Source organism: Choloepus didactylus, chromosome 4, assembly GCF_015220235.1.
Source record: "Choloepus didactylus isolate mChoDid1 chromosome 4, mChoDid1.pri, whole genome shotgun sequence".
NCBI classification, from domain to species: domain Eukaryota; kingdom Metazoa; phylum Chordata; class Mammalia; order Pilosa; family Megalonychidae; genus Choloepus; species Choloepus didactylus.
This window is the reverse complement of record NC_051310.1, coordinates 92440329-92465094: the sequence shown is the minus strand read 5'-3', so window position 1 is coordinate 92465094 and position 24766 is coordinate 92440329. Positions and strand designations below refer to the sequence as shown.

At 52.5% G+C, this 24766-nt stretch overlaps 1 protein-coding gene across 3 annotated transcripts; it reads left to right on the top strand.

Annotated features, from left to right (window-relative positions):
• The first annotated feature begins 454 nt into the window (after positions 1-454).
• RHCG (Rh family C glycoprotein) lies at positions 455-24766 on the top strand. Of its 3 annotated transcripts, none has more exons than XM_037835343.1 (11): positions 455-665; positions 9069-9255; positions 12159-12309; positions 15116-15263; positions 16838-17004; positions 18423-18560; positions 18763-18899; positions 19204-19328; positions 19582-19655; positions 22047-22124; positions 22916-24766. In XM_037835343.1, the coding sequence occupies exons 1-10, from the start codon at positions 482-484 to the stop codon at positions 22113-22115; spliced, it is 1380 nt and encodes a 459-aa protein (XP_037691271.1). In that variant the 5' UTR covers positions 455-481; the 3' UTR covers positions 22116-22124; positions 22916-24766. The 3 variants fall into 3 exon arrangements, with proteins under 3 accessions (XP_037691271.1, XP_037691272.1, XP_037691270.1); XM_037835344.1 differs by having other exon boundaries at positions 22047-22139; positions 23045-24766; XM_037835342.1 differs by having other exon boundaries at positions 22047-22139.

The window sequence follows — 24766 nt, the reverse complement described above, 5'->3', positions numbered from 1 at the left end:
AAGAAGACTGATTTCCTCCTTCCTTGCTTCCTTCCTTCCTTTCTCCCTCCCTTCCTTCCTTCCCTCCTTCCATCCTTCCCTCCCTTCCTTCATTCCTTCCTTTAATACCTGGGAATTTCTTCCTCTTTATCTTGGTGGAAGGCAAATGACCCAGCCTTTCCTTTCTCTGTTCACCGGAACAAAAAGGGGAAACAGGTAGAGAAGGGATCCAGAGTTTGGGGAGCCCTAATCTCTGCCCACTACCCTCGACCCCCTCCCGCGATCTCCCCGTCCCGACGCAGGTTGCTGCCAAGGGCCCCCGACGAGGAGCGAGCCCCGGCCCGGCGGGTCCCTCGCGGGTTGGGCGCGCGCGCGGCCGCGCCCGGGTCAGCTGTTCCGCACCCGCGGCGGTCCCGCCCCCTGCCCGGCTCTTATAAGCCTCTCCGGCCCTCGCGGAGTCCGAGCCGCCCGCTGCCCGCCCCGGCCAGGCGCCCCCTGCAGCATGGCGTGGAACACCAACCTCCGCTGGCGGCTGCCGCTCACCTGCCTGCTCCTCCAGGTGGTCATGGTGGTTCTCTTCGGTGTGTTTGTGCGCTACGATCCCGAGGCCGACGCCCACTGGAAGGAGAAGAGGCGCGGGAACATCTCCAGCGACGTGGAGAATGACTTCTATTATCGCTACCCGAGTAAGGCCCCCCTCCCTGGCCGGCTCACCTGAGACATCCGGTGGTGCCAATTCCCATTTCTGCCTCCACACCTGGCCAGAGCCCTGCCTGGCGGCTGCTCAGGAACTCCCAGCAGGGAGGAGGAGGAGGAGAAGCTGCCCCCCAGCCCTCGACCCCAAGCTCCCTACAGACCCCACCAGTGTCCAGGGATCATGCTTGAGAAACGGTCAGATGTGCACAAACTCCTTTTACTTGTGAAAAAGTAGTGGGGAAAGCTCATCCCGGGAAGCTTATTTGAACACCTTCCAGGCTATCTGAGGGTTCCCTGCCCCTGGCCAGGTCTTCAAAAGAGGGGAGTTCTGCCTCTGCCACCAAACAGCTGGGTGACCCTGGCTCCCTTGTCCAGCTGTGCCTGGACTCTCCTAATGAGAGGGCAGGTGTGATGTCAAGGGCTGCAGGGGTGGCCCCTTGTCCCCCAGCCGGTTGTGGGTGGGCCACTGGCACCCACCCTCTTTGGTCTTGGAGAGGGAAAGTAAGAAGGTCACCCTAGTCGGCCCAGCCTCCCAGCTCCCAGGCCAGGGCTCTTTCCATGCCCTGTGCTTTCTTATTTCACCTGATCTTCCAGGAGCCAAAAATGATTCTCATAACTTTTGGTGTTCACGTAGTTGTGGACTCAGTTTTAAAACTGAGTTTTAAAACCCTAAAACTCATCTCCAACTGGTACCAACTGGTGTTCTGGTCATAGCTTGTATACCCTCGTCAACAAGGGATTCTCCACCTCCAGAAATAACTTTTTACTTAGGTCCAGTTAAACAACTGTGCACATTCAGGATGGTGGTCCACATAAAAAAGACTGGGTTTGGGAGTGTGGGGGGACGCCAGCAGGTTCAGTGGGAGCCAGCCATATTCAGTGTCTGCTGAAAAGCTAGTGCAATCATGGGCCACATTAATAGAAATATGGGACCTAGAAGAAAGGAGGTGACAGACATATGTTCTGTGTGCTGGTGAGACTACTCCTACTCAGTCCATATTTTAAGAGATGTTGAACAGCTGTGGCCTTGGAATTCAGGATCCAAATCCACCCTTCATCCTACCCATCTTTACTCTTTTTGGTGGGGGATGGACAGCAAACCCTGGGCCAGGCAAGCTCGGGAGCCTCCTTTGCCTGTTTCACTCCTCCCCTTGGGCTCTTGATTATCTCTTGGTGCTGGAGCCAGCCCCCAGCAAAGCCTGAGGGGTGCGGCCTTCCATCAGCAGTCACAGGTCCTTGAGGAGTCTGGGCAGTGGAAGGCCTCGACACCCCGTGGTATGAACTACAGACCCTCACCAGTGGGGGTGCAGGCCTCACATCTCCCCAGCTCCTCTCCCCCTCTCTCCACACTCACCCACCCATTCATTCCTTCACATCCCACCCTCATTCACTCAACAAGCACTGTCTATAGGGTGGCTATAATTTATCAACCAAATGAATACACTTTTGAGAGCGAAAGGAGATGTTATTGGTAATTTGCCAATAACAAGGCATAAACCAAGACTGTCCCAGCAAACCAGGGCTTAGGGTCACTGTGGACAAACAAAGTTGAATATCCTGGGTCTCTGGCCTCAAGGGGCTACCAGATTAGTTGAGAGTAGAGAGGTGCACCCCAACATCCTGGGGCTCAGTGAGATCAAGCACTCTGGGCAGAAGTTGCTACCAGCAGAGGAGATCTGTGACAACTTTTTGGAAAGCAGAGGGAAGATGAAGGGGGAGAAAAGGGCAGCTGAGAGGCCCACTGAAAAGGGGTGCTGGGAAATGGGGTGAGTGGCTCAGGGTGGCCCATGAGTAAGGTTTGTGAAAGGGATAGGAGGGAGGTTGCTAAGTATGGAGAGATGGTCCCAGCCACAAAGGAGGGCCTTGAGTTTCTCCTGCCACTTCTCCTGTGAGCCCTAGGGCACCCTTGGCCACCTGAGCAGGAAGTAGCAGACCGCAGATGGGTGCAGGAGAGAACCCTACCCTCAGGATTCCTTGTTGAGGATGGAAAGTAGTGGCCCATACAAAGTGCTCACTGTCTGCTAGGCCTTACCCCTCCAGCCAAACATGCATTCTCTCCTTTAATCCTCACCACCACCCTCTGAGGAAGGCCCTGCTATGACCCCCATTTTACAGATGAGGAAACTGAGGCCAGAGGGTGAGTTTCTTGCAAAGGTCACTCAGCTGGGAGGCCAGGGAGCCAGGGTAGGAGCCCTGGGGGTTTGAGCCCATGCTCTTGGACAACTCTCCTCCCTCTAGCCTCATCCTTTCTCTTCCCCTGCCCTCCCTTTTCAGGTCCACTAGCTCAGGGTGGCCATGGTGACAGGTTAGAGGGTTACAGGGCCCAGGTGGGTCCCTGAGCCACGGCTCCTGGACAAGGAGGTGACTCCCAGGGGTGTGGGGTGAGGGTGAGCCCTCTGGTACCTTCCTGGTTCCTGGCTCAAGGCCATCAGCACCTGTGCAGGCTTCATTCCTACCCAGGGGATTAGTGAAACCTGCCGGGAGTCTCTGGTTTCCAGAGAAGTCCAGCTCCAGCTAGCTCAGGCCAGGCCTCAGGCCTCAGGAGGGCCTGAGGCCAGCCCCCCAGACAGGGGCCTCTGGGCAGACAGCAGGCACAGAGCCAGCCACTGAACATGAAGCTTTCTCAGCTGGTGCTCCCCAGGTCTGAGTGGCTCAGGACGGCAGCTTGGGGGAGGTTGGCCCAAGAGGAGTCTGGTCTGGGCTCCAGAAGCTTCCTGGAAGGACCAAGGGAGGAATGGGACACATTTCCAGGAGATGACCCAGGGCAGAGGATACCCTGGTTTCAAACACTTGAAGGGCTGTTTCATGAGGCCGAGGCAGCTGGGCTCTCTCTGGGCCCCTGGGGACCTGCATTCTGGTCCATTTAATAAAGGACGAGCTTTCCAACAAGCAGAGGGCAGTGCAACCGAGTGGTTGACTTCAGAATGAGATAGACCTTGGCCCATCACAGAGAGGAGTGAGCCAACTACCTAACCGCTGTGAGCCTCAACATGCTCATCTGTAAACTGGGAACATTATTTCCCATGCAGGATCTCTAGGCAGATTCAAGGTGACAAATGGCTGGTGGGTCACTTATCTCATGGCATAAAGTGGGAGCTCAGTAAGTGCTGGCATTGAGCTTCCTGGCAGGGACTGGGAGTTCTGCCACTGAAGGTACTTACATCGAAACCCAGCATCCTATTAGAGACACAGCTGAGGGAGTCTCCCTGAATTTAGTTTGAACTATTACAGCATTTAAATTTGTTGGGGCTCCCCCCAATTACAAAGTGCTTTTTGCATGCTCTGTCAGGGCATTTGTTATTTCAATTTTATGTGCAGGCATGGTTAGAGACCAGCTCAACACCTCAGCTGCTCAGTGGCACAGGCAGAAGCTCAGCTCTCCTACCTCACAGCCCACCAGCTTTCCCTGGGCCTCTGTGGCATTGCCACATCCAGACAATCTCTCCAGGAGATTTTGCAGTGATGCTGGGATTCTGTGGTCAGGTCTGAGGTGGGAGCAATGGGGCACAGAGTCTTCAAGGGAATTGGGGACCTGGCCAGTAGGTCCCAAAGAAAACAGTTTAGCCTGGGCTGGGCTGGCCCAGAAAACGGGGAGGCGAGAGGGACCCAGCCCCACCCCCTCACCCCCCACAGGGCACCACCCTTTCTGTGCTGATGAAGCAGAGGGGAAGGTGCTGCAGCAGCCCATTAGCATGGGAAACTTTGCTCTTTGATTCTGGAGACTTAGCCAGCTTTGCAAGGACCTATCTTGGGATGGAAGAGGAAGCTAGGGTGGGGTAGAGACCCAGGGGACAGAGGAGAGAGTGAGAGCAGCTATGTATGGCGCCCCCTGGCAGCCTCTTGCATGGCTGGACGCCGGTGCCGAGCAGGGACCTCTAAGTTTTGAGGGAGCAGGCTCTGGGCAGCGCTTCTTGAGTCACCCCAGAGGAGTGGGTCTCACCAGAGCCACCAACCCTCAGCAGATTGCCAACCTCCATGCAAAGCATCTGGTCTGTCTTGAAAGAGAAAAAGAGAAATGGGGGCTGGAGTACTCATAGAAGCTGATATGATTGTGTCATTGCAAAAGAGCCAGAGCCTTACCTAGGTTGAGGGCTTTGCTTGGATTACCTCATTGAATCTGTACCCCAAAGCTCTGGGGGAGCACTGATGCCATCCCCTGCTTTACCAAGGAAGAAACTACAGATCAGAGGTCCCCAGGGAGAGGGAAAGTGGTATCTGTGTACTTGAGAGACGGGAGAAAAATAAAGAGACAACCCCAGAGAGGGTCGAAGAAAGAGCTCAGGGCACCCCAGGAAGGACAAGGACAGGCGAGAGGGGGACAGGCAGGGAGGCAGTTCAGGGAAAGTTAGGGGTCCCTGTGCCTTTTCTCAGGCCTGGCTGCCAAAGGCAGGCTGGAAACCTCAAATACACCGCCAGAGTGGCTCCTGAGGTCCTCTTCAGCTCCTTCTCTGCCTGCAAGCTTTTCCCTTGGGTCAGCCCTGTCTTTGAATGGCCGCCACCCAGCTTCTGTGGGTTTCCTCCCACCACTTTGCCAGTGTACTCCCTGTCTTGTCTGCTAGCTTCAAGGCAAAACCAGTTCTCAGATTCTCTCTCTCTCTCACACACTCTCTCTCTCTCTCTCTCTCTCTCTCTGTCATTCCCACATTCCAACTCATCACTCTATGTACAGACTAACCAGTCTCAGATCCCAGCTCCAACCCCACACCCATGCTCAATTCCTCCCATGCTGCCCCCACCACCAGCCCCCACGGTCAGGACTGGACCCAGCACCTCCCTCCCAGACCAGCAACCTCTTTCCACTGCGCTGTGTTTAGCAACAGCCCTGCCATCCTGCCAAATGTCCATCCCGGCTGCTGAATTTGTGGTCTCCCTCTCTTTCACACCTCCTCTCCAGTCTATCACCCATCAGTTCTCCCTAAGAATAACCATAACACCATTAATGGTACTTCACATACATTAGCTCAGTTTCCCCACGACAGTCAGAAGCATGGTAATACCCGAAATCAGCTGCACGCATTGTGAAGCCTAAGCAGAGGGCTGTTTGTTCTGCGGCGTGTAAACTCAGCACAGGTCTCCTCCAGACAGCAGCTACTCTCGGAGGAGAGCCCAGAGCGCCAGCTTGGGACGAGGCAGCATGAGCTTGTACACCCCCTGCCCCCACCCTACGGTGCGGCCCATCCCCCTATGACTACTCCAGGCAGCCTGGGCCTCAGGGAAGCCTGGAGGGGAGATGGGTGAGGGCAGATGGGGACAGGTAGGGTGGAGGGAGTAAGTAGCACAAGAACCACCACCCCCACCCCCGCCTGGGCCAGGCTGCAGCGGACACCAGGGCCCGTCAGCCCCAGGGTCGCAGGTGTTGGAATGGAGAGGGGCTGCAGCCCCCCATGATTGAAACCCCTCCAGGGGTCCCTTGAGTGCTGCTGCCGAGAGAGCACCCACAAGGACAAACATCCATCCACTCATGGGTATTTATTGAGGGCCTACCTTGGCACTCTCATAGGTGCTGGGAAGTACCAGGAAACACTAGACTGTTTTCAGTCTAGTGGGCTAGACAAACAAATAAACACATAACTGCAAATTGTAATAAGAACTATAAAAGAAGAGGGTGTCATGAGGGAGAGAAGCTACTTTAAACCAGGTGGTCAAGGAAGACCACAGGGTTGCGGGTGGAGGCCGGGCCACAGGCAAAGGCCCTGGGATGGACTGAGGAACAGAAGGGAGACCAGTGCAGCCAGAGCCTAGGAGTGGGGTGGGAGTTGGGAAAGGGAATGATGAGGCAGGCAGGTCTGGTGGGCCCTGCAGTCCTCCCCCACCTTTTGTTTTTTTTATTAATTTAAACAGACTATTTTTTTAGAGCAGTTTTAGGTTTACAGAAAATTGAGCAGATGGTATGTAGTTCCCATATACCCCCACTCACAGTTTCCCCTATTATTAACCTCTTCATTAGCGTGGTAAATTTGTTACAATTTGATGGACCAATATTAATACATTGTTATTAACTAAAGCCCATAGTTTACATTAATGTTCACCCTTTGAGTGGTTTCTATGGGCCTATGGGTTTTGACAAATGCGTAATGTCCTGTATCCACCATTACAGTATTATACAGAATAGTTTCAATGGCCTAAAATTCCCCTGTGTTCCACCTATTCACCTCAACCACAACCACCCTGGCAACCACTGATCTTTCCACTGACTCTCTATTTTGTTTAAAAATTGTGGTAACATATATAACATAAAATTTGCCACTTTAACCATTTTTAATTGTATCATTCAGTGGCATTAATTACATTTACAATATTATGCTACCATTACCACTGTCCATTACCAAAACTTTTTCACCACACAAGACAGAAACTCTTTACGTAACATTGAGCAATCACACCCCATTATTTTTTTTAACTTTTTATTTGGAAATAATTTCAAATTTACAAAAAATTGCAAAAACAAAAGTAGTACAAAGGACACTATATCCCTTCACTCAGATTAGCTCTTTTGTCTCTCTCTCTCTCTCTCTCTCACTGTACACACACAGGTTTTTATCTAACCATTTGAGGGCCAGTTACATATATCATGGCCCTCTACCCCAGTGTATATATCCTAGGACCAGGGGGATTCTCTTTCACAACCACTGTGATCAACTTCATACTTTTATGTTGATACAATACTTTAATCTACTGTCCATAGCCAATTGTGTCAAGTAACCTATTAATGACCATTATAACATTTCCCATTTCCCCTTTCCACTACAGGACCCAATCTAGATTTAGGTATTACATTTAGTTCGCATGTCTCTTTAGCCTCCTTCAATCTGGAACATTTCCACAGCTTTTCTTTGTCTTCTATGACATTGATATTTTTTAAAGGCTACAGCATTAGCCCTTTTCCAAATGGAAGGTTTCTCATTTTCTGTTTGTCTGATGTTCCCTCATAATTAGACTGGGATTATGCATTCATGGCTTGAATACCATATAGGTGATGTGTCCTTTTCAGGGTGTCACATCTGGAGATGTGGGATGCCCATCTGTCCCACATTGATAACGTTAATTTGATCACTCAGTCAAGATGTTGCCCAATTTCTCCACTGTATAATTACTAGGGTTTTTTTTTCCTCCCTTGCAATTAATAAGCAGTCTATAACAATGCAAATATCCTGCTCCTCATCAAAATTTCTCCCTGGATTTAGCATCCACTGATCCAATATTTACTGTGATGTTTGCAAAATGATGATTTCCCAACTGTAGCCCTCCTTCCCCACTTACCAGAATGCCCTCAGCATGCTATGCAAGCAGGAGCCTTCTCTGCTACCCCATTTACTTATTTACCTATTTATTATTGCCATGGACTCATGAGTTCCTATTTTTCTCAATGGCTTTAAATCATTAAGTGTGTAATTATTTTGGCCACTGGGAGTTTTCAAGCTGGCCCTGTGGCCCGTGACACCCACACGTGCTTTTAGGGTCTTGTATTTCTGTAACTCTTTGCTTCTCCAAGCTCTTTCCCTTCTGTCATTTTCGTAGACACCAAAATCGTGCACTGTTAGCCCTGGGAGGGCAGTTTAGGTCATTCTCAATCCAACCCTTAGTTTTATCGTTGAGAAAACTGAGGCTCTCAGAGAGGGGACGTGGCTTGCCAAGGCCACATGGTGAGTTGAGAGAAGAGTTGGATCCTAAATCATAATCAGGCCAGGGCCCTGGCTACTTCACAGTAAATTACAGCACCCACCCAATTTGAGCACCCATTAAGGGACAGACCCTGTGCTAGGTGCTTTACATACACATCATCGTTGAATCCCTGCATCAGTGAAGTTAGCAGGACAGAAGAAGATGCTCCTGAAGAGGCAAAAGTAGTTAAGTAACTTTCTTCTCAGGTGGTAGAGGAGCCAGGGTCCAAACTAAGGTGTCAGTGTGTTGAAAGTTTACTTGCTGAGGTGGGAGTGGGGGGTGTTCCTGAGGTGACCAACCCAAGTGCTTGCCCAGGCCAAGGGGCTCCTGGGCCAGGCTAGCCTCCCTGCTCCAAGGCAAAGGAATGGGGCTGGGGAGTAATGCATCGTGGTTCCAGAAGTCTGGCCCCAATTTCAAATACCCAGTTGCCCATCCCCACCGCGGATGAGCAGAGCCTCCGGGGAGAAGGGGGCAGTGTCATCCCCCAAGGTGGGCGCTTGGGCATCTCAGGGCTATAGCCCACTGGTCCAAGCGGGCTAAGGTGGGGGCACCTGGGGCCTCCCCCAGCCCAGCCCTCTCCCCGAGGCCCTAATGAGAAGATGGGGGTGGCGGCGGAGCCCCTCGTTACTGTGGACTCGGGGAGGGGAAGGCGGGCTGCGGTGGGGGAGCGCTGGGGAGCAATGAGGACAGGCCTTCCAGGCGCCGAGCCCCAGGCTGCGCTCTCCCCGCAGGCTTCCAGGACGTGCACGTGATGATCTTCGTGGGCTTCGGCTTCCTCATGACCTTCCTGCAGCGCTACGGCTTCAGCGCCGTTGGCTTCAACTTCCTGCTGGCGTCCTTCGGCATCCAGTGGGCCCTGCTCATGCAGGGCTGGTTCCACTCCTTCCACAACGGCTACATCTTCATCGGCGTGGAGAAGTGAGTGCGGGGGGGCCCGGGGCGGGGTCGGGGGGTCTGGGGGGCTGTGAGCGCGCTGCCCCCCACCCAGCTCGGGCACACCCGCACCTGCACGCTCACGCACCGACGCCTGAGCTTCCCGACCAGCGACTTTCCAGGGCGGGAGTTTTAGTAGTGTCCAGGTGTTGGCGGAAGGTCTCCCCCCCACCCCTCGCTCCTCTAAGGACAGAAGTCCAAATTGCCCACAGCCTCAGAAGGGGAGCTGTGGAGAGAGCACTGAATGGGGAGTCCAGCCAAAAGGAGGTGTCTTGCCCTGCCTCACCCCTCGCAGGGAACAGACATTGGAAAGAGCTGGGAGACAGATCTAGAGGGTCAGGGCTACTGACCACCCCTGCCACCACCACCTCTCCCTCCAAGAATGGGGTACCCTACCCTCATCTCTTCTCACCTCCAGCCTTCATGTTTTCTCTGCAATAACCTTCTGGTCTGATGAATACCACCAGCCCCCTTGCCATCAGGTAGCTCAGTTTCCCCCTCTTTTGTGAGGTGACCTCCTCCACACCCACACTCCAAACACCACCACCAGGCTATAAGACAAATGCACCCAAGGCCAGCTTGCCAAAACCCAACTTACAAAGCAGTCAACTCTCTGAATGACTAATTACTCAAACTCTCCATCCCATGGCAACTTATGAAACCTAGAACAATTTTTGTTGCGTGGGACATGACCAACATCTTTGGGGAGATTTTCCCTAGGTTTGGTGGGGTCTTAGTTTATTGGAGGTTCTTCTTTAAGTCCAGTTGAGATTCTCTTCTGTTTTTGTAGAGGTGTCAAGTTTGGCTAAAGAAAAACTTTCTTTTTAATTTGGGAGAGTTGTCATTGGTGTGTGAAAATGAACATTAACTAGACAGTTCACAACTCAAGTCCATGAAAGGACTTAGAGGCAAATTAGTATAAAGCCACATTTAAAGGGCAAATCCCACTGTCACATATATGGTGCCCAGGTGTCTGAAATTCAAAACTGTGTTTCAAAATATTGATTCCCTCAAGCCAGGTAATGAATTCATGAATGAAGAGAAAGAAGAAAGATAGTCAGCTAGATAGAAAATGTGTTAGAACCAATAAATCAGTCTTGTTGTGTATAAAAACCTTAATATGTGTATCCCCTGAAGTACAAATTACACAAGAAATTCTCGTTCCCAAAACCGTAGACCCAAAGTATGAAAAGACCTGTCACATGCTTAATTGGCTACCACAGCAAAATAGCTATGGCTAACTAAAAAATAAAACTATATTAACTTTTACAAAAATTTTCAAAGGGAATTATTATATAAGCTTTGTAAATCAACAAGTTTTTGGTGAATAGATTTTTCAGCAAAATGGTCACTTGAAAATTGAGTTTTAGCAAACTGGCTTTCAGAGGATTGATTTTCAGCAACTGGCCTGGGGTCTGCCTCTGGTGCTCTGCGTAGAACGAGTATATTGTCCTCTGACCTGACCTCGGGGACCCGGAGCCATGGGATAAAACACCCTCCTTCTGGCTTCTGTCCTGTCTGGGCTGCAGAGTCCTCTGGACCTGTCAATCTAGGGCACAGCCCCTCTGCAGACCCTGCCCCAGCCTCCTTGGGCCTCTCCCTAGAGGTGTCGACCAGATCCCCAACTCCCAGCTGCCAATGGTCCAAAGGCAGGGGGCTTCTCTGTTCTCTCCCATCCTTCCTGATGGGCAGCTCCATCAGATGGGCCTTCTGGCTGCAGCTATGGGACCAGAGCCTCTCTTAGCCTCCTTTTCCCATCTCTGTGAGGGGCGTTATAGTAGTACCTATCCCATAGGATTCGGGTGAGAATTAAATACCAGGGTGCACATTCAGTGCTTAGCAGGTGTTACAGTGCCTGGCACCTAGTAACCGCCATCATTCACTCAGCCAGGCCCTACACTAGGCCCTGGGGACACAGCGGTGAACAAGGCTCCTCAGTCTCAGGAGGAGCCTTGCAGGACCCTGCCCCCATTCCACAGACTGGCCCTACAATCAGCTTGCATCTTACTTCTCACCCCCGACCACCAACCTTCTGTGAGCGTGTGGGGTTTCTTTGGATGTAACAGCCTTGGGGAAATGTCCCCCCTGTCCTTACAGCTACCCCAGTAACTCTGAGGGCTACACTGAGAGCCCCTCTGGAATCCAGCAGGACAGCTTTGCTGCCGGCAGAGGGCAAAGAGGCCCAGGTTAGGCAAAGTGGGCTTATGGACAGAAGCAAGGTCTCTACTTAGGCCATACAATGTTCTCCTGGCTTTCTGCCCCTCTGTTATCCCTCTACCAGGTTGGGCTGAGCTTTCAGGGTCCAGATTTGAGAAGGGCCTGTGTGCTCCTTTGCCTTACTCCTCCGAGGAAGGTGTAAAGAAGGTCACAGTAACTCAAACCCAAGCAAGGCCCGTTGGCTGGTGAGAGAGGTGTAGAATGGAGAAAAGGATCTGGAGACAGAGACTGCATCTGGGTGGAGAAATCAGGGAAGGCTTCCTGAAAGAGGAAGCTGTTAGAAGAGGTTCTGGAAGGAAAGGTAGAAGACAGAGGGCAGGTCAGGGCCCCTAATATGGGACATGTTCAACAATGGTAGCCAGACCATTCGGGTTAGAGCATAAGCTGCCCACAAGGTAGGGAAGGGGGGCTGAGAAAGGGACTGCAGAGGAAGAGTGTGGCATCTAACCTGTGCCACTGCTGTGCTGGCACTTCACATGTATCATTTGTTTTCATCCTGAGAGTAGCCCTAAGATACATGTGCCTATTATCATAGACAATGAAACTGAGGCTCAGAAAGGTTAAATCAGGACCCCAAAGCCACAGATGCCCAAAGCCCAGATTCCAACCCAGGGCTGGGAGTGCCACCTCTTGCTGATGCCCCAGCCCTCCCCTGACCTGTCTCCCCACAGCCTCATCAATGCGGATTTCTGCGTGGGCTCTGTCTGTGTGGCCTTTGGGGCGATCCTGGGCAAAGTCAGCCCTGTGCAGCTGCTCATCATGACTCTCTTCCAAGTGACCCTCTTCTCAGTGAATGAGTTCATTCTCCTCAACCTGCTGCAGGTGAGCAGAACTCAGAATGGGGAAGGGTGAGGGAACACTCGGGGGGACAGCAGGAGGACAGAAAAAGAGGAGGCTAGAGAGACATGCCAGCTTGGGTTCAGTTTGGACCTTGGCAAGTCTCTTAACCTCCTGAGCCTCAGTTTCCTCATTTCTAAAGGCAGAGTAATGACATCTGCCAGGTAGGGGTGATAGTCTGCTTAGCAAAGTGACCAGTGCCTGGGCAGAGCAGGGACTCCTTGTTTGTTGGTTTTCTCCCTCCTTTCTCCTTCCCACACATCAGATGGAAGGAGTGGGATGCTCCTGCACACATCCTTGCACACATACTACATTCCTAGATTGCTCAGCCAAGAAAAGGACCTGGAGTATTGAGGGACAAATTTAGTAAGGAAGGATCCCAGAGAAGTGGCCAGGATGGCCATGTATAGCTGCATAGGTTGTGTACTGAACAACTCCAGGAGTGCCGTTTACACAGACTATAAGCAGAAATGACGGCCCCTGGCATTGGCCAGTTTGGTGGTCCTTCTCATTCAAGTCTCAGCTCAAATTTCACCTCTTCAGGGAGACCCTCCCAAATCACCCTACCTTGCTCTCCGCCCTGCCCCCTCCCACTCACCATCTATTACATTGCCTTGGCTTCCTGACTTCTTGGCATTTATTCTTATCTGATAAGGGCAGGAAACCTTCTCTGACTGGACAGTCTCTATCCCCAGCACCTAGCCCAGTGACTAATAGGTGCTCAACAAGCATTTGTCAGGTGAATGAATTTTGAGGTCTGCCTGCATGTCAGGCACCACTCCAGGCACTGGGAAAGACAGATAAGCAGGACTCGCACTTAGTGCCCAAGGAGCTCAGTCTAGTAAGGGAGCCTGAGAAGTAAATAGACAGTGATAGTGTAGCATGACAAGCAGTGCTCAAGGGCCAGGCAGCCCAGAGGAGGGCACCTAAACCAGCCTGGCAGATCAGCGAGGCTTCCTGGAATAAGAGGACAAAGCTGGATGTCAAGTAGGAGTTAGCCAGGGTATCCACAGCAGAGGGGACAGTGAGTGCAAAGCCTGGGTAGGAGATATACAGTGAGGTCTCCAGTGGCTCCATCTGGCTGGAGCGGGGTTGTTTTAAGAGGTGCGGGTGGGAGCAGAGGGGTAATGGGTGGGGCAGGGGAAGAGCATGGATCATCAAGACTCCTGGAGGCTGTGATAAGAAGTCTGGGCTTTATCAGGAGAGCAGTGGGGAGCTATAGAGGGTTTTAGGCAGGGGAGAGGCACGGTCAGACATACGTAATGGAAATGTCACTTTGGCTATAGTGAGGAAAACAGTTGGGAGGCAGGGAGCCCAATCATCCTGATGAGAGAAATAGGACTGGGCTTATGCAATGAGAAGATAGTGGATGATTCAAGATATGAAGGAGGTGGAATAAACAGACTTTGGAGACTGACTGGGGTGGGAGATAAGGAAACTAGTCTAGGTGAGAGGTTAGCCAGGGGACCCATTCGCTAAGAACTGAAACATGCTGGGAAGATAGTTTCTTGGGATGAGTTAAGAGGCAGGGAAGGCTGCTTTGACCCTTATAAACCCTCCCTAATCTGATACAGAAATTCTTTTCATACATGACAATCTTTCAGCCTGTATTTGAGACAAGTTTAAATCCGCTAATCATTGTTGACATGCTGGCCTTTGCTGAGCCCTGCTCTGAATGCTCCATGTGGGTTACCTCATTTAATCTGCATTTGTAAGACAGGAACAATTATTAACCCCCATTTTACAGAGGAGAAAGCTGAGGATTAGAGAGGTTAAGTGGCTCACCCAACTGGTAAAGCTACACTGGAAGCCAAGAAACCTGGCTCTGTTGATAACCAGCTCTACCATCTAGGATGACACATACCTCTGGCTGGGTTTCCCAATCTAAAATAAAGGGGTGAGTCCATGATTCTGATTGGCATTCCCTCTGAGATTGGTTCTGAGTGGGGAGGAAGAGGAGATGGAAGAGAGGAGAGGAAGTGGGGGGTAGGTAGGCTAATGTTAATTGAACACCTATGGAGTGCCAGGCACTCTCCAGGTGCTTTTTACACTCTGTCTGGTTTGAACCACCAGATGGCCCTGCCAAGCCACCATGATGCCTCCAACTTAGTAAGTGAGGAGCTTAAGAATTGAAATCAACTGAGCAGCATGGAGTAGGTAGGGCAGGAGGCACAGGGAAGGATCGTTGGGGAGAGGACTACCTCTGCCTGCTCTGACTTTGGGGTCAGAGGGTAGAGGGCAGGGATGGGGTGGGTGGTTGCCTGGAAGGTTGGAGGTCAAGGAGGATGGCAGGACACAGCGGGGAGTGGGCAGGGGCAGCCTGGTTTTGGATCAAGGGTGGTTGTGTAAAAAGAAATATGGCAAGAGGGGACCCAATGGGAAGGAGAGAGTTCCCCAGGAATTAAGGCAAGGTGGAAGCCAGTGAAGGACTAACTCAGTGGAGGATTCTAACTGCCCAGGATTCTAGCTCTGTCTCACTTCTTCCAGCTGTGTGATTCTCCGAGCTGAGTTTCCCCCGGGAACAATCCCACCTGTTGCTTGAGGATGTGATGAGGTGGCCTAAATACAGCCCTGGCATTTTGCTGACAGGCTGACAGCCTGGGTTCAGGGATCCTCACTTTCTGTCCCTTCCCAGATGATTGGTCTGTGGGGGCCCTGGCATCCATCCTAGAGCCCATGGAGTCAGAGATAGCTGGACCTCTGTCTGTCTGTGGGGGGTGGGGGGAGCCGTAAGGATAGAGGAAGAGAAGGAGTCAGGGAGTCAGAGTCTGACAGGCCCTTTGCTTTCCAGGTGAAGGACGCAGGGGGCTCCATGACCATCCACACATTTGGTGCCTACTTTGGGCTCACAGTGACTTGGATCCTCTACCGACCCAACCTAGAGCGGAGCAAGGAGAGGCAGAGTTCTGTGTACTCCTCGGACCTCTTTGCCATGATTGGTGAGAGCTGCCATGTTGACTAAGGTCCTCCATGATGGATGAGGGTAGTCATGATGGGTGAGGGTTACCATGTTGGGTGAGGGTCACTGTGATAGGTGACAGTGCCATGGTAAATGAGGGTCACTTTGATGGGTGAGTGTGGCCATGATGGATGAGTGTGGCCATGAAGGGTAAGGGTGGCCATGATGGGTGAGGGTCACCATGATGGGTAAGGGTGGCCATGATGGGTGAGGGTCACCATGATGGGTAAGAGTGGCCATGATGGGTGAGTGTGGCCATGAAGGGTAAGGGTGGCAATGATGGGTGAGGTCACCATGACGGGTGAGGGCTTATCATGATGACTAAGAGCCGCCATGATGGGTGAAGGCTGCTAAGCTCAGGGCATGCTGCCATGATTACACCTGACTCAACTGAGGAAAAGACAGAAGGGGTTTGCCTGTAACACTTCCAGGATCCCAGATGTCTTCCCCTCTTCCCTGTGGGGTGACAGAAAGTAGTCACCCATCTTGTAGTTTCCTCAGAACGCCCCTGGACAGATTCAGCGGCAGCCCTGGGCTAGAGCAAGGTGTGCGTTCCTACTTCCTGTGTTTGTTCATTCGTTCCAGAGAACACATCTGGAGCACCCACTCTAGTCTCTTAAAACCTAGCCCTTTCACTCACTAAGTTTATCTCTTAGAAACTTGAATCCACCAGAGTGTTCCTATGCCAGACAAGGCCTAAAACCCAGGGGCAACAGCCTCTTGAAGATCAACAGTCAGATGCAGCCCCCTTCCCATAATGTCGACACCCCTTTTCAATATGAACAAATTAGGGTGGTCTCTGCCTAGACACCCCTGAAGACTGAGAAAGTGATTAACGAGAGGAAGGGGTAGCAACAAACAAGATAAGATTTGACAAAAATTAATAAATACTGAATCTTTATATAAATTTTTTTTAGATGCTGGGCTATTAGAATAGCTCAAAGGAAGTAACGGAAAAGGTGGAACTATAGCCCATAACAATCTTTGAAATTTGCTCTATAGCTACTCATTAAATTGTACTTTAAAAGTTATCACTTTTCCGTATGTATGTTATATTTTCCAATAAGGAACTAACTGAAATTGTGGAAATGTAATCCATAACATTCTTTGAAATTTACTCTCTACCTACTTGTTTAATCTTTTTTTGAAAGTTATCACTGTTATGTATATCTGTTAAATTTCACAATTAAAAAACTGTATTAAGAAGACAAACCCAGCCCTGCCCTCTAGGAGCTGCTCACAGTGTAGTGGAGGAGATGGCAGTGCCACCAGGTAACATACCCACGGCAGAGAAAAAGATTCTCCTGCCTGGTGTGGAACAGAGAGGAGGGGCCTTGGCCCAGTTATGGGGGTCAGGAGACGCTTCCTGGAGCAGATGGAAGGCTGAGCGGGTCCTCCAGGATGGGCTCCCAGCATGATGAGTTAAGCTGCGGAGGAGGGAAGCGGTTGGGGCACCTGAGTCATCCAACATCCTTGGACCTCTGCCTGAGCTCCTTTTGGCCTCATCTAACATGTCTTCTCCCGGGCCCACCGGCCCCGTGTGCTCCGGCCCAGGCACCCTCTTCCTTTGGATGTACTGGCCCAGCTTCAACTCGGCTGTGTCCAACCACGGGGATGCCCAGCACCGAGCTGCCATCAACACCTACTGCTCCTTGGCAGCCTGTGTGCTCACGTCGGTGGCGATGTCCAGTGCCCTGCAGAAGAAGGGCAAGCTGGACATGGTGAGCAGGGAAGGGGGCCAGTGGGGGGACTTGGGGGAAGTGAGTCTGTGATCGTCAGGCCCTGCCAAGCCCCTGAGGCAGCAGTCTCGGGATTTTCACACCCTCTTGAGGAGAGAAAGGATTTGCCCAAGTTTCAGAGCTGATATTCAGCAGAGCCCAGAATCCGATTCTTAGTGGTTCTGCTCTGCCCAGTGGCTCTGGATGAGCCGGTTCCTTCTCCTCCTGGTTCTCCTCCCCACAGCCCGGGGTGCTGACAGCTGTTCTGCATCAGGCCTGCCTGGGGTAGCCAGGGGCCACCTTTCCCCTGCTAGGGGTCCACAGGCTTCTCCAACCTGCTCCTACGGCTTGAAGCCGCCCCCCCCTGCCCTCTCCCACCCCCTTAGAAGGGGAATCCCTTTGATGCCTGGTCCACTCCACCGGGAGGTTTGGGAGGGTCTGGAATTGTACAGTGCCCTTCACATCGCCCCACGGAACCAGTTGTTTCTGTCATTAATGGGAAGTGGCCAGGCCCCATGGGTATTGGTAGATTTTTTTTCCATACAAAGAAAAGTAGAAGTACTAACTCCATATCCCACAGCCTGACACAAGCTTGTTGGCATGGGCATGAGGGTGCAGAGACGCTGCCACATGGGGACACTTCCACGAGCCCCCCATATACCCTGGACACAGACCCTGCTGAGGTGGGGACTCAGGCCCATGGGGGAGAGAAGCGGCAGCCGTTGTGGGTGCACCTGTGTGTACCTAACACCCCATCCCAGAAAGGAACACGGAATAGGGTGAAGGACAGGGGCCCGGATCAGGACACCCTCTGCCTCTTGCTAGCCGCGTGGCCTTAAGCAAATCGTTTAACCTCCCTGCACCCTACTTCCCTCATCTGTAACTTTAAAAAAATAACCATACTTACCATACAGGACTGTTGTGGAGATTGAAATAATCCCCACAGGCGGTGGGACAGTACCTGGCACAGGTGGGCACTCCTGGAGGGCCAGCTGATGCTGTGATAATTTTTAGGTCCACAGACTCTGATATGGTTGCAGGTGTGTGCTTGAGCCATACGATACCTGGCATGGAGAACATTATGACAGGTGTAGGGGGCACACAGGTACACGTGGCACACATATAGGGGGGCCTACACGTGCTGACAGGGCGGGCAGGTATGCGGGTGCACACGAGTGTACACAGAAAATGCCCAGGCCTGCTGGGGCCGGTGTCTGGTGTGCAGAGGACGCAGGTGGCAGTTGTCCCGAGCTCTCTGCATGCTGCCGGCTGGCCGAGGGGACTCCGGGCCCTTGGCCCCCTGAGGAGGGAGCCGTCCCTGGTCCCAGGGCCCAGGCCTCCCCCTCGTGCAGCAGCTCAGCTTGGGCTCTGGGCTCCGGGAAGAGGACTGAGTTCTTGCTCACTCTGCCTGCCCCACCCAGGTGCACATCCAGAACGCCACGCTGGCGGGAGGGGTGGCTGTGGGCACGGCCGCCGAGATGATGCTCATGCCCTATGGCTCCCTCATCGTCGGCTTCATCTGCGGCATAGTCTCCACCCTGGGCTTTGTGTACCTGACGGTGAGGGCCTGGGGCAAGGGGCTGGGGGCTGGAGAAGGCTGGGGGTCTCTATCTGTGTTCCTAGCCATGGGAGGAGGTCCCTAGAGAAGGGGGGGAGAATCCTGGGTCTCTGCCTATTTGAGGACCCCTTTGCCCCGGATCCCAGCCTCCCACCCCCCTGCCACATCCCCTGGGCCCTGAGCAGATCCACTTCCATCCCTAGCCATTCCTGGAGTCCCGGCTGCGGATCCAGGACACGTGTGGCATTCACAACCTGCACGGCATGCCTGGCATCATTGGTGGCATCGTGGGGGCTGTGACAGCGGCCTCCGCCAGCACCGAAGTGTATGGGCAGGAAGGGTATGTGTGGTGCCGGAGGGTGGGGCTCCCTCTTCCCCTTCCATCCCTCCTACCTGCTGTTCCTCTGGGGTCCAAGAGTATGTTTCTGTCCCCTTCTTTCCCCACCCTCGACCATGGTTCCACAACCCTCTCTCCCCAACCTCCATAAGAATCTTAGAGACCAGCAGATATGTCCAATGCCCCCATTTTGCAGATGGGAAAGCTGAGGCCTGGGGTTTATAGACTCTGCAGCCTTGGTGCCCACTCACACTTATGGGTTGCTCAGCCTTTCTATGGGGCCCTGACCTGCCTCTCTCCACCCTAGGCTTGTTCACGCCTTTGACTTTCAAGGTTCCAAGAAGAATTGGTCACCAAGCATGCAGGGTGGCTTCCAGGCTGCTGGCATCTTTGTGTCCCTGGCCATGGCCCTGGTGGGTGGCGCCATTGTGGGTGAGTAGGGCAGGCTGGACCAGAGAAGGTGGGGCCACCCTGGGCTCCCTGGGCAGGGGACCCAAACCATGTCCCAGAGGTCAGCCCGAAGCTCCCAGGAATCTCTTTGTCTCTGCACTCCTGGCTGGGGCAGCTGGGAGATTTGGGCCTGGGCCTAAGGCCCCCAGCAGGGATTTTCCCACCTGAGGGAAAGAGCTGGGGCGGACAGTGGGGAAGTATTTCCTGACCTCCTCTGACCTCCAATTTTGTTTAGGTATCATTTTGAAATTGCCAGTATGGGGACAACCTGCTGACGAGAACTGCTTTGAGGATGCAGTCTACTGGGAGGTGAGTTACCTGCCCATGTCCCCCTGTTCAAGGGCAGCTGCACCCCCTCCCCTCACCCCACTGCACCACTGGCCAGGCTGGGGCTGAACCAGAAGTGGGGGCTGTGGGGTGGAGAGCAGGGAAGGTGATCCTGAGTCACCCTGCTCCCTTGCTGGGGGGATGCAGGCTGTTCTCTCCCCTCCCCTCCCCTTGGGACCCCAGGACTCGGAGGGAGGGGTGGATCTCTCTCTACAATTTCCTCAAGGCTCACAGGAGCAACCCATAATCAGGGCTGCAGCTGGACTTTATTTGTGTCCCTAAAGACCAGAGCCTGCTTTATTCTAGACCAGTGATGCCCCAAGTGTTGTCCCTGAACCACCAGCATCAACATCACCTGGGAACTTGTTTAAAGTGCAAATTCTTGGGCTCCACCCCAGACCTACAGAATCCAAAACTCAGGGGGTGGGCCCAACACTATTTTTTAACAGCAAAAACATTTGAGAGCCACTGCCCCAGGCCAGTGGCTTTGGCCCCCAGGGATGTGGATTTAATTGCTCTGGAATAGAACCTGGACTTTAGAATTTTTTTAAGCTTCCTAAGTGATTCTAACATATAGCCTGGGTGAAGACCCACAATGCAGTGCTCAACTTCAGTCTCTGTAGAACCACCTGGAGATCTTATTAAAATGCAGCCTCTGAGGCGCTACCCCAGAGATTCTGAGTCTTTCGGGCCTAGGACTCTGCATGGGTGCAAGCTCCCAGGTGATTCTGCTACAGAATCTGAATTCTGTGACATTCCACTACTTATCTGCAGCAGTATCAGTCCAAAACTCCAACGTGAGAAACACTTCTAGAAGCAGAAAGTAGTGGAATGTCACAGAACTTAATTTCTTTAAAAATGTGCCACGTTTGGGCTTTCTATGACCTCTGCCAGGCTTCCATCCCCATGAATCTTACTGAAAGGACAGCGGGTGGCTGCCCTGGATGATGGAGGGCGATAGAGACCCCTCTTACCTCCTGCACTGCCCCCTCATGACAAGGGTGAGGACCAGGTCTGTGTCTGTGGACCCCTGGGAAGAGAGACCACCCAGCATTGCCTTTCATTTGGCTCCATATTTTAAAAGTCATACCAGAAGTTTTCAGGGTAATTTTAACTACTATCCACTATACACCAATTTCATGTACATAACTAATAAACTTAACTTCACTCTTTTTAAATTTGTGTTTTAAAAATTATAAAATGAATAGAAGCTCATTAAAGAAAATCTGGAAATAAAGAAAAATAGAAAGAGGCCCCATACCTTAATACTTTTGGTATATTCCCTTCTAATCTTTTTCTAGATAGATTTTTCTTACACCGTTGAGATTATATTATACACCCAGTTTGGTATCCTGCCCTTTCTCTTTAGCTCTCTATCTCAAAAATTGTTCTGTGTTATTACACTCTTAGCAAACTTTTTTTTTTTACAGGTGCATAATTGCTTTCATTCTCTATTTAAAGTCAGACTTAAACTCTTTTAGACACCACAATTAGAACAACACAGATTTAATGCTAATGAAATAAACTCTAAAATGTTATCAGTTCCCATATGCAGAAGTTCACTCTTAGTTCTGTTTTGATCTTTATAATTTATTCAAAGTTCACAACTCTCAGCTCTCTATCATGCAGCAGTACTTGGCTGGGAGCAATATAACTCCATACCAAGGGAAGCCCAGCACCATCAGGCCATCCCCGCAGCCCCCAGCCTCTTGGGTGGTTTATTTGGGGGGTGAGGTGGCTTCTGGGAAGACAGGGATGAGATGTTCCCCAAGGACGTCAGTTAAGGCAGTCTTGAGGATCCAGTGTAAGTCTTGAAGTCGAGATAGGGCTGATCTGCATCACCTGCCAGTCCATCTCCTGAGTGTGTAACCCCCACCTGCCCTGCACCCTCCCTACCTCACATTTTGACCTGTCTGCAGTTCCGGGAGCTTGCCATTGTGCCTTCTACCTCCAGATCTTGATCTGTCTCCTCCTCAGGACTGGAGCCCTGTCACCTGGCTCACTAATCTTTCAAGAATGGATTCAGTACATCCTCCCGGAATCCCTCAGGCTGGGTTATCAGTCCCTTGTGTGCATTTGCAACTCTTACTGTCACTGTGTGCTTCGTTTGAACACCTCCTTATTGCTCTAGCGGGGCAAGGACTCTGTGTCGGTCCTTGCCATGCCCCAGCACCCAGGATAGTACCTCGGAGAAGTAGGGACACTGATAAATTGTTGATCACCTTGCTCTGCAGTCTGCGATCTGCACGATGTCCACAAGGTGGTGCCCGCCACACACATTTACAGCTCCTGGCTTGGCCAGGCAGATCTAGTCCTACCAGGTATGCCTACCGGGTGGGGCAGGGCCCTCCTAGCTGCCTCCTCTCTCTGCAGGTACCCAAGGACCAGGAGCACACTGCCTACCACCCTGAGGACTCCACCCTCAAGCCCGTGGCATCCTGAGCTCCCCAGGCCAGTGAGAGGCAGGTGGGTGGGGCTTGTCCGTGAGGGGTGGCGAATAGGTTCTCCAAGGTGGAGGCCCAGCCCTGGCAATCAGATGCCACCAAAGGGGCAAACAGAAAGCATCAAGAAATGAAGTTGTGAGCTTCCGTTTCTCCTACCTGGGATGGAGTGGGCATCTTGGGGTTGGTGGGAGAAGGCCTCAGAGTCTGATGACCAGCATACTGGACCGGAAGGAATATATGGAGGAATATACTGAACTCACTGCTAGCTAGCTGAGTGACTTCCGGAATTCTGATCCCAGAAACTGAGGCTCAATTTCCTCATCTATGAAAGTGGATGCCAGGTCTGGCTCTACTCTGTTGTTCAGCTTCCTTCTTCCCTTATCCTTCCTTCCTTCTTTTTTTTCCATCAATTAACATTTCCTCACCTCCTCTGTGGATGTATATGCCTTACTCATCATATCCTCCCAAGAACTCTACAGGGCAGGTGCAATTACTTCCCTCTTTTTAATAGATGAGGAAATGAAGGCTCAGAGAGGTTTAGTCTCTCCAAAGCTACACAGCTGGCAACTGTAGGAAGTGGTGTCTGAACCCAGATTAATATCTTTGCTTTTATTACTATTATTTGGCCTCCTTGGAAGCCAGGGCTGGGAATAGCTGGGTCTGAGGCAAGAAACTGAGTGATGTGGCAGGAGAGGATGTTTGGATTTGAGGAAAGAAAAAAGCAAGGCTGGGGTCAGTTGCTCCTGAGGTCCACCCTTATCCAGGAAAGGAAACATGGCCTTGGGTCTCTCCCTGCAGGCTCCACAGACCGTTTTGGGCCTCCAGAAGGAGCTGGTGCTGGCCTGGCTGGAAACACGAGCGAGGCCAGCATCAGTCTGTTTGCTGGTCCAGCCCCACGTGCCTCCATCCCTCTCCCCTTTATCCAAGGGGCCTGCCTGAGAATGGAGGAGGAGGAGTCACAGACAAAGTGGGCATCCGCCCAGGTTCTGGCTGCAGAAGGCCTGCCACTTGGGGCTCCTGTGGCCACATCCTGAGACCAGCAGTCCACGAGTGAAGCAGGGACTTGAGGATGGACCTGAGCCCTCCGAGGGGACAACTTAACTGCCAGTCACTGCCTGCTGGGCTCTTCTACCCCCTGCCTACCCCTCAACCAGCACCTCTGATGTTTCCTAGACCACCAGACCTCTCTGTGCCATGCAGATGGTGATCTCTGTGAATAAACAGCCTTAGTGTTCTTTTTAGAATGGCTGTGAATGCTCCAACAGGGCTGGTTTGAAAAAGCAAAGGACCCAAGAGACCTGGTCTCCTGCCCCAGCTCTGACACCCCACCCCAACCCCAAGCTGCCACCCACACTGCATGGAAAACCATCCCAAGCCGAAGAAGAGACCAGGATCCTAGAGCCTGCTTCCAGCCTAGGGGTCTTTCCACAAGGCCCTTCCTTGCCTGCACATGCCCCTCCCAATTTCAAGGGCAGGGTGGGGTTAGGGAGGGCTCCTTCAGCCCCTCAGCCCTTTCCTCCTTCCTCCTGCAAGCCAGCCCTGCACTCCCTCCACAGTGGGGGAAGGCTTCCCTTTAGATCTCCCATCACTTATAGAGCCCCTGGCTCCATGCCTGTCACCACCCTGGGCAGAGAACACACAGTTCCTGCCCCCAGGGGGCTCATGGTCTAGCTGGGGGATACCCAATAACCTTGCTGAACTCTGACAACTGTGGCTGGAGAAGCATTCGGTGCCTGGGTAGCTCCCCAATGTGGGGCCACCTGAGCAGGGTTTTGGAGGCTGAATAGGAGTTTCCCAGAAGGATGGCAGACGCACTGCATGGGCAGAGACCCATGGCAGGGATTAACATGGTGAGGTTTGCCATAGCTAGAAGAGAAGTGAAGCAAAGTGTGATGGCTGGAGAATAAGACACAGAATCCAGATCCTTTGTGGAGCAAAGACTCCTGAGTAGAAGAGGTGAGGGGAGAGGAAGGGGCAGGGGTCTCCTGCCTCCCCCACCCCACAATTCACAAACACGCAAACACACTGAGGGCTTCATTTCCTTTACCAGAGGAAGGGAGAGAAGAGGAGGGGAGGAGAGAGCTGAAATGCAACCTATTCATGTTCGTGCAATGTAACACCCCTCATTTTCCATGCTGGGTAAAGACAAAAACCCTTTACAACCTGTTTCTGGAACTTGTCAGCAGCTGCCAAGAGGAGCATGTTAATTAAACGTCGGCAAAGATGGAAGCCGGAGGCCCCGACTCTAATTGGACAGTTTGCTTCACCGGATTGAAAAACATTGTGACAAAGGAGGAGGTGCGCGGCGGCTCGGCAGGGGTGCGGCGTGGCGGGGAGGGGAGCGGCGGCTTTGATTTCAGCTGATCCCTCCCCGGGCTTCCCTCCCCCGGCGGGGCCGGACCAGCCCAGCTGGGCACGCCCACGAGGGCCTGGCGGGGGCCCCGCGGGGCGGGGAGCGGGTGCTGCGCCGAGGGGGCGCTCCCGAAGCCTGACCAGCTACAGCGCGCGGACTGTCCCGCTAAGAGCATTGCACCCAACCGCGGGCCGGGCCAGGCCAAGAGGACTCTGGAGCGGGCCCCAGTCGAGGGCGGGGGCAGGCCAGTTGCCTCCTGGCAATACCGAGGCTGCACTGGGAGCCCAGCCCCAGCC

What these genes read in the sequence shown, in the direction of transcription:
- RHCG (XM_037835343.1), top strand. Translation starts at nt 482, where the DNA reads ATGGCGTGGAACACCAACCTCCGCTGGCGGCTGCCGCTCACCTGCCTG. An exon ending in CTTCTATTATCGCTACCCGA is followed by an intron (nt 666 to 9,068) that starts GTAAGGCCCCCC and finishes CTCTCCCCGCAG; the next exon opens with GCTTCCAGGACGTGCACGTG. An exon ending in TTCTCCTCAACCTGCTGCAG is followed by an intron (nt 12,310 to 15,115) that starts GTGAGCAGAACT and finishes TTTGCTTTCCAG; the next exon opens with GTGAAGGACGCAGGGGGCTC.